The sequence below is a fragment of the Pundamilia nyererei genome, unplaced genomic scaffold (assembly GCF_000239375.1).
Source record: "Pundamilia nyererei isolate P.nyererei 1_Seehausen unplaced genomic scaffold, PunNye1.0 scaffold00072, whole genome shotgun sequence".
In the NCBI taxonomy this organism is placed as follows: domain Eukaryota; kingdom Metazoa; phylum Chordata; class Actinopteri; order Cichliformes; family Cichlidae; genus Pundamilia; species Pundamilia nyererei.
Window position 1 is genome coordinate 554,041 of NW_005187473.1, and position 9,077 is coordinate 563,117.

Sequence of the window (9,077 nt, forward strand, 5' to 3'; positions counted from 1 at the left end):
TTTTTTTCTACCAAAAAAGTGTGAAACACAAGTTAGACTTGAGTTTGTAAATGACCCGTTCCATGTTGTTTACCTTTCTGGATTTTTTGGTCTACATATTTATTTATTATAAAAGCTGTACAGTACATAAAATCAAAATTCACATGTTTTCTGTAACCAAAATGTTAATTAGGTGGGCTACGGAAAATAATTAAGTTTTAGACGATACTTATATGAAACATGTATACTTACTGCACTTGAATCCTTTTAACCATATGTAACACCTGCATATGTGGGTTTACCGCCCCTGGTAAACAAAGATAATAATACTGACCACATTGTAACCAAAAATTAAAAGTGTATTGATTCATAAGAATAAATGTATTTATTTACGTATTTATTTGCTTTATTTTTACATAAGTACAACCAAGCAGAGCAAATGTTTTTGTTTTCCTTCTTTCTTGCGCATGCGTGAGATTGAGAAACCCACTTCTCCACCTGCGCGAGCTCTGCTGTTGTCATGACAACCAGTTGCTTACTGCAAAGTTAAAACACAAATCTGACTTGTGAGACTTGAAGTTGTCGCTTCCAAAAAAACACTGTAGTTAGTCGCTAAAGTGAGTTGTCGCTGCCCTCAACCGGACTCGGGAGAACGCGGGTAAAATGCTGTCGACGACCTTCACAGGTGTGGCACCGGCTGCGGGACGAGGAGGTGCGGAGCCGGTTACGACACCGGGGTCAGTTAGACAAAGCAACGACCGCGGAGGTGCTCGGGTCGGGAGGGAGATATCAGAAGGAATCGGTGTGCAGGAGTGGCCCGACGGCTCCAAATATGAGGGAGAGTCTATAAATGGCCTCAAACACGGCAAAGGAAGGTACAGCTGGACAAATGGAGAGGTAGTGTGTGACATATTAAAGAATTAAACAATTTCACCAGAGCATTTACTACCCCTTAGCTTTTAGGGTGTGAACACCTTAAAGCCAAGCTAAATGTAATTTAGATACAAATACACGCGTGGGTTGTTTTCTTTGGTGTAGTACTATGAGGGCTCTTTCTACAAAGACTACAAGCATGGAGATGGACTGTATTGCTGGCCCACGGGCCAAAAGTTCATTGGCAAGTTCTACCTCAACAGAAGGGAGGGATATGGTCAGCAAGTGTTCTCCGATGGAGCTGTCTTTCAGGTAAGCTGAACCGTTATTTAGATTATAGATACATCATAAAACAACGCACCTCTCCCCTCCTCTCAGGGCTTGTACCACATGGATCAGAGGTTTGGTCCAGGTGTGCTCAAATATCCAGATGGGCGAGAGGATGTGGGTCTGTGGCTCAAGGACCAACTGCTAAGGCTGTGTACCCCTTTGGAAGAGAGATTTAGCCTGAAGAATTTTCCTGAATATTCTGCCTACATGGATCCATCAGTCACTGCAAAATCCCCGACTCAGGTACATGATGTGTCACCTACAGTAATAATAATGAATAAGAAATAAGAGGCTAGAAATAAGAGCAGTCCTTAATGCTGTGTCATGCCCTTTCACAGCTGTAACACAGATAGTGTTTACATCAGAAAATCTGATGATTAATATTTTACTGCGTACATCTAAACTTACCATAAATGTACCCTTCTCACACCTCAGTCTATCTCTGGTAGTCTACAGCAACAAAAAAGGACACACTCTGAGGTAAGTCACAGCTTTTAATGAATAATTGGATGAGCTCTCTGAGTTAATATGACGCAGATCAGTTAACACCTCATCACCTTCAGGAGGATGAAGACAGAGATGTGCTGTTAGATGAGATTTTCATCTATCCACCTGGCATGGAGAGTTACTCAACAGATGGGGACCACTTGCCACTCCCCCCTGGTCGAAGGACAGAGCTGGATCGACATTTTTATGGCAAGCTGTGGGAGCCGGACGCTCATCCTTACCAAGGCTATGCAAGAGACCCACTGTCCACAATGCCATTACAGGCCCGCCTTCAAGCTCACATACACAACCACAGGTCAGACTGGGTCCAAACACTGACAATTAGATCTGTGAGTCTGCAACATTCGTGGAACTTCATGTGTTTGTCTCTCAGGCTGCAGGCTGAAAATGTGGGCTGGGACACGGCAGCCGTTCTCTCTATGAACAGGGACAGTTTTGGTCCTAAAGGGCCTTTGGAAGTCAGTTCAGAATTGCTTATCCAGCACTCCTCCAAAGGAGACCTGCACGCTGTATCACAGATCCTCAAGACTGGTTTAGTCTACCCTGATGTAGCAGATTCGCACGGACACACAGCTCTGATCGCTGCCACCGTAACACATTACTAATTTTTGAACACAGCAAAATAAAAGGTTTAACATTTTGCCCGCGGTTAAAATCTGAAGTAGTCTCATGTCTCATGTTCTGTTTCTGTCAGGTAAACTGCCACAATGATGTGATCCACCTGTTGTTGGACATGGGTGTTGATATTGACAAGATGAACTGTGAAGGCATGTCTGCCCTCGCTGTGTGTCATGTCCTCTACTATCCTTTTCAATCTCTGCACATCACTGGAGCTGAACCACCTGCTAGAAACCAAGTAAGATCCAGCACGAGGCACCGTGACTTTGGGTTTTACCAAAAGTTCAACTCGTCTCAGATACCTATGGGTTTCTCACAGATAATTTCCCTTTTTCTTGACATTTATTTTCCCAGATCAGCCAAGTCGACCTCAATATGGACACATCGTTAATTAACAACCTCTCTGACCAGTAGGATTGTAGCTAATGTCCCTTCACACACACATTGTTCACTATTAACAATTTATATTCACACACATTGCTAAATGAAGCCAAACAACATAACTGATTATGAATTTTTGGATAAAATACTGCTGTATTTATTTCTTGTGTTTTCAGATCAATAGAACCAACTGAACACATTTCACTTCTCAACCGTAAAGCATCCAGTGACAGTGAACTCCTCTCTGAGCGCAGGGTCGGACTGAATGATTGTGTCGCACAAGCTGAACACACACAGGGGGAGCCGAGGACAGAGGAAAGAGAGGACAGACACTGTGAGGAGACAGAAAGCATGAGGAACAAAGGGAAGCAAAGAAAGACGGAGAGCAGATATGATCAGAGAAGGGAACGAGGAGTAAGTGAGGTTGAAGATACAGAAAGAGAATTTAAAAGGGGAGACAAGAAAGACAAAAAGGGTGAGTCTGCTGAGACCAACGAGTTAAGCACAGATCACCTGGAAGAGGAGAGTTGCGAGGAGGATGAGAAAGATGTGGAGGATATAGAGGGTAGCGATGAGAGTGGAAAAGAGGACGTGTCTTTTGTAGAACGCTCCATTCAAGTGCTGGATGGTCACATTAAACTGGGCACCGTGCAGTGGAAGGGAGCTCAAGCTAAGGTAGCAAGCAAGGGTTCATGAGTAATGCGGAGTGATGCTTCTCTGTGATTGGTTTGATGAGTTGGTTTAGTTCACTCACAACTGTTAATGTGTTTGTCTTTGCAGCACGGCAAAAATCTGACCTCAAAACAGAGCTTTGACTCCACCTGTTGTCTCAGAAGCTACGAGATTCAAGTCACAGACAAAATGATCCAGCTCGCTGCTGAAGCTCTGAGTCGCACAGGGGTTTCCATGCTCTGCAGCACGCAGGAGACAGTACGCAAAATGGCTGCTATGAAAATAGAGTCAGTCCTTTTTCTTTCTGCCTCAATTTACTTTTTATTTTGTATTTAATTTGCTGCTGGCTCTAGTGATCACTCTGATGTTCTGTTTCACCATGCATATACATCCATCAGGCATAACATTATGATTACTGAAAGGTGCACTGAATAACACTGATTATCTTTTAATTATACCTGTTAGTTGGTGGGATATTTTAGGAAGAAAGAGAGCATTTTGTCCTCAAAGTTAATCTGTTAGCAGCAGAAAAATGGACAAGCGTAAGGAGAAGTGAGCCAATTTGACAAACGTTTATTGGCTAGAGGATGGGGTCAGATGTGGCTCTTGTGGGGTGTTCCCAGTCTGCAGTGGTCAGTATGTACCAAAAGTGGGCTAAGGAAGGAACCATGGTGAACCAGCATCAGGGTCATGGGTCGCCAAAGTTCAGTGATGCATGTGGGGAGCAAATGCTGATCCAACAGACCAGGTACTCAAAAAAGTTATTGCTAGTAAGTTGCAAATAAGTCAGAGTGCTCATGCTCACCCTTGGTGAAAATACCAACAATGGACACGTGAGCATGAGAAGAACATTTATTCTGTGTGTGCGTCGCTTAGCTGGAAAACTCCTGGCTGCACTATGTGAAGAAGGCAAGCTGGCATAGACAGTATGATGCTTTGAGTAGTGCTCTGCTGGGAAGTCTTGGGTTCTGCCATTTATGTGGATGTTACTTTGACATGTACCACCTACCTAAACACTGTTGCAGATCATTTACACCCTTTCATGGAAACGGTACGCCCTGATGGCTACACCCTGCCACAAAGCAAAAATGGTCCAGGAAAGGTTTAAGGAGCACAACAAGTTGGAGGTCAGATCTCAATTCAGTCGAGCATCTTTGGGGTGTGCTATACAAACAAGTCAGATCTATAGGAACCTCACCTAGCAACACAGAGGAGGTAAAGGATCTGTTGCTAACATCTTGGTACAGATCGCACACCTTAAGGGGTCTAGTGGAGTCCATGCCTCGATGTGTCAGAGCTGTTTTGCCTGTAAAAGGGGGACCGGGACAATATTACCCATATGCAAAAGATATATATAAATCTTATAAAGTTTTTATCTGTCTTGTATGAAACTTGTATGAAAAGCATACAAGAGTGAAAACACATATAAGATCCCTTGAAAAATTATATAATGAAACTTGTATGTTTTGTATACTTACTAAAAAAAAATGAAAGTAATGAGAAAGTGGCCACTTTCATGAGTAAATCATATATGTTTTTACTATTTCTTTTCCATATGTGTAGGCAGGTGGCCATAATGTTATGTTTAATCAGTGTAAGTAACCTGTGTGTGTTCTGTCTGAGCAGGCACCGCATTCGTTTGGGCACCATGAAACTGTTGTTGGACCGTGGAGCTGATCCCAACGCAGCCAGGATCCCCATGCCCGTGCTCTTTTTAGCCATTATGGCAGCTGACACCGAGAATGTGAGGAAACTGCTGCTGTGCGGAGCTCGCACTGACATCCCTCTTCCACCAGAGGCAGGAGCTCAACTTTTAAGCAAATTTAAATAATATTTTGTACAGGCACAAAAGAAAAAAAAAATCCACAAACACAGAAAGAAAAAAAAGCACCTACATTAAACTCACCTGAAAGTCTGCTTGTTTGTATAGAGGAAAGGCTTGTATCCCCTGCATGTAGCTGCAGCACTGCCAGGTCCAGCAGGTCCCAGAATCACACAGCTGCTGCTGCACGCCATCACCGACCCAGACGTACGGGCGTGCGACCAGGACGAGATCTACGAACCAGACAAGGTGTGCAGGTTTTAGAGTCCTGGGTTTTAGAGGTAAATGTGTTTGTGTTAGTTAACCTTTTTTTTTCTTTTTTATGTACTTATATATGTTATAGATTTCCACAAAGGCCACAGAAACACTAACTACCAGCCCACATCTCAAAGAAGGAGGCCGCACCGCTCTACATTTTGCCTGCCAGAGAGAAAGTGACTACAGGGTCGGAATGCATACAGTCACAGCTAAACACAGCACCACTATTTAATGATTACGTTACTGCTGCATCAAAGCAAAGTGCGGAGAACTGATGAATATTTAAGGTAAAAAAACACCTTTATTTTCCTTCCCAGAATGCCAGTGAAGTGGTTGCCATCTTGCTCTCCCACAGAGCCAGTACAGACCTTCTCTGGAGCGGCCACTCACCTCTCTCCTTGGCTATAGCAAGTGGCAATGATATGGTACGACCTCGCTGTGCATGCACACTCACACATGCACGTGAGAGCCAAACCTCTCTTTGTCCCACACTATTTGTTGTTCCTCGTTTAGGCGGTAGACGAGCTGTTGAATGGAGGTGCAGATCTCAACTTACCCCTGGGCTGGAGGGTGGGCAGCGCGCTTTGTGCCCTCACCAACATCAACTACCACTTAGTTGGGCACAGAATTAAGCTGGTACCCACACAAACACATAATGACGACGAAAAATTTTTAAAAATTAATTTATTAACATTTGTACTTTTTTTGTGCAGCGATCAAAGATAAATGTGTTCTTAATGACTTCAAATGAGTCACTTTTGTTCAGCTTTCAGAGAAAATAAGTTTTTCCTAACATCAGTACGGCTTTTGTTTGGTTTAGTTGGACACGTTAACTAAGGCTGGAGCTGATATCTTGATGCCAGTTACAGTGTGTGGCATTGTTGGAACTGCAGTCGATTATGCACGCTACTCCTTCAAACAGGTAACACTCCAGCCATACAACATTGAATGAATCTAATGTGAATTGCTGAAGAATGTCCAGTGACTATCAGCTGTAGGTACTGGCAGTGCTGCACCTTACTGGTTCATCCAGTATTTTATGTTAATCATGGAGGGCCATGCTGGTATACACGGGGGCTGAGTGAGAAGGCTTTTTAGAGTTTTATTTTTATATATATATTTATACTCCTGTCTGCCTTTATGCTCCTATTTAGGACTCACATATTGCTTATACTCCTTTCCACGCTTTGAGCATTCGGGAGAGAAAAATATTCGAAGCACGGCAAAAGCTGCTGAGCAAGATGGAAGACTTGATGAGGCAGGTTGCTGCTGAGAGGGAAACTGGTAATATAGAGAGAATAGCTTCCACTGGATACTTGGTGTAATGCACTTGTCCTTTTATTATTGATATGCCTCTAAATCATAGAGTGTGTGTCCATGCGTGTGTGCGTGCGTGCATTTGTACTGCATGATTGGCAGGAGACCTTTCCTCCAACAAGGCTCTTGCCAGAAATAAAAGCCTACCAGAGGAAACACAAGAGCACAGGTACACATACACTCACATTCATCTACAGTAAGGTGCTGCTCTAGTTCCTTTTTCCTGTTGTCTGTCATTTAAACTTTTACTTCAACTAATGTCAGTTTCTAGTAACTTATTTGTGACTCTTTTCGTGTAAACCTGTTCTCAGGAAACCAGTGTTAAAGTTCTGCTTTCACTGCGGTCGCTCAGTGTCCATGAATCTGACCCCGGGCAGGCGCTGCAACAAGGTCTCCTACTGCTCCAGGGCCTGCAAGCTCAACTCCTGGGAGGAAAGACACAAGAAAGAGAGCGTCCAGGTATCAGGTGGGAGTCAGAGACCCTCCTTCCAACAGTTAGAGCCAAACTTCAGCAGCCTTAAAATATTTGATGACAGTTTGTCACAAGTGCTTTGAATATATGAATCACTTATCTGAATAATAAAATGATGTTTAGAGAACAATTAATGATACAGAGAATTTGTGAAATGCTGATTCAGTTTTGGAAGAATAGAGCATGTAAATACTGTATTTCTTTCTTTCCAGCATCTGTTGACAGTGCCCAGAAAAGTGCTGTGTCAAAAACCCAACGAAGTCCCAGGGCTTTGTCTGCCATCTTGAAATCCAAAACAGCCCCCAGGCCACTGAGTGTCCAGTTCAAATCCCAGAGAGAACTAAAGCTGTTGAGCAAGGCAGAGAAAAAGTTGGAGAGCCAAAATCCACTCAATCTGAGGGAAAACTACAGCCACAACTGATGGATATTAACATTTCTGTTTCATTATGTCTAATATTGACTACCTAATTTAACAAAGCACTCAGATCACATCACTGTATGTGGTTGAATGGTGGTGGCAGCATTTGTGCCATAATATTTCTCATATTTGTAGCTGTCAGATTACAATATAAAATAGCATTAACTGTAAATTGTGTTATTATTAACTTGTGCTGTTGAATCAGATTACCTTTGTCATTGTCAAGTGCAGTCCCTGCGGCTCAAGAGAAAAAGTTTAAATAAAATTTAAAAAAAATATATAAAAAATGAGGTCACTGTCTTGTCAAAATAAATGTTTTTGCTCATGTTCTTCATTCCCATGATAATATCTGGCTGAGTGTTTCATGAGAAAGGTGAAGCATGACAGTTATGCCACATGTGGTCTATCAAAGTTCAGTCTATGATGAGGAACAAGGGTATAGATGACAGTTTAAAAAACAGCAAATGGACCTTAGATTAAATTTTTATAGTTAACGTCATTCTAATGAATATGATGATAGCTTCTGTTTTTCACTTAGCCAGTCTGCGCAGTTCTTCTTACTTATACATTCATGAAGTATTAAAGGCTCGCCTTACTGTCAGTGAAAGTAGCATCACAAATAATTCGTGTCTCATTAGATTTGTGTCTTCCTGGTTTCAAACTGGGGATCTCTCACGCATTAGCCTGAATTGTGAACCGCAACACTAATGGAACAACTTTCTATAGGAAAAAATCAAACCCTGAATATTTCATTATAAGTAACTTTTCTTTAGCACCACCCTTAGGTTGTAATATATGCCTACTGACTGGGGAGATAAGTGTTATGTCTTCCTCACTTTAGAGCCTGACTAGATTTTATTTAGGTGTTGCTATCACAAATCATCATGATCCTGAGGGTTAAAAACAAAACAAAAGCTGGAGCAGCTCTTTTTCCCCACTCTCAAGACCATCCATTGTGTCATGAATAGGACAGAAACTCCACTGTTATCCCTAAATCTGAGATCCAACTAATGGATGGACTCTTCTCTTCAGCATCTGAATATATAATTTTATGTCACATCTTAATCACAAAATAACTCACCATGTCGGTTATTTTGCATTTGATACATCAAATAAATAGACTCAAAAAATCATTTTGTAAAATCCCTGTTTGGATGCATCATTCAGACATTCCCAGTAACATCATAACACAGACTATTTGTGCAAAGAAAGGCTCATTAAAGGCTCGTAATGGTACATGCTGAATTACTTGTTAGACTGGTTTTCATCAGCAGCAGGTTTACAGTAGGCTGAGGTTGCTGCCTGTACTTTGTTTCTTACATCATACGCTGATGAGTCAGAGGGACGGACAAACAAGGACCAGGAACAGGCTGGTGTGACCCAGAGTCACCTCAGCCTCAACAAGAAGCAGGAAAACGTATTCAGAGAAG

The 9,077-nt window shown here is 42.2% G+C and overlaps 1 protein-coding gene across 2 annotated transcripts; it reads left to right on the forward strand.

Moving 5' to 3' along the window:
- The first annotated feature begins 448 nt into the window (after positions 1-448).
- Positions 449-7,930, forward strand: ankmy1 (ankyrin repeat and MYND domain containing 1). 2 transcript variants are annotated; one of them, XM_013911799.1, is made up of 20 exons: positions 449-876; positions 1,018-1,164; positions 1,231-1,425; positions 1,618-1,662; positions 1,746-1,984; positions 2,063-2,279; positions 2,384-2,545; positions 2,662-2,717; positions 2,865-3,363; positions 3,469-3,647; positions 4,987-5,158; positions 5,291-5,431; positions 5,526-5,627; positions 5,758-5,865; positions 5,954-6,076; positions 6,261-6,362; positions 6,595-6,724; positions 6,860-6,926; positions 7,069-7,223; positions 7,442-7,930. In XM_013911799.1, exons 1-20 carry the CDS (start codon positions 643-645, stop codon positions 7,648-7,650), a joined length of 3,282 nt encoding a protein of 1,093 aa, XP_013767253.1. In that variant the 5' UTR covers positions 449-642; the 3' UTR covers positions 7,651-7,930. The 2 variants fall into 2 exon arrangements, with proteins under 2 accessions (XP_013767253.1, XP_005736988.1); XM_005736931.1 differs by having other exon boundaries at positions 2,865-3,102.
- The last annotated feature ends 1,147 nt before the right edge of the window (positions 7,931-9,077 follow it).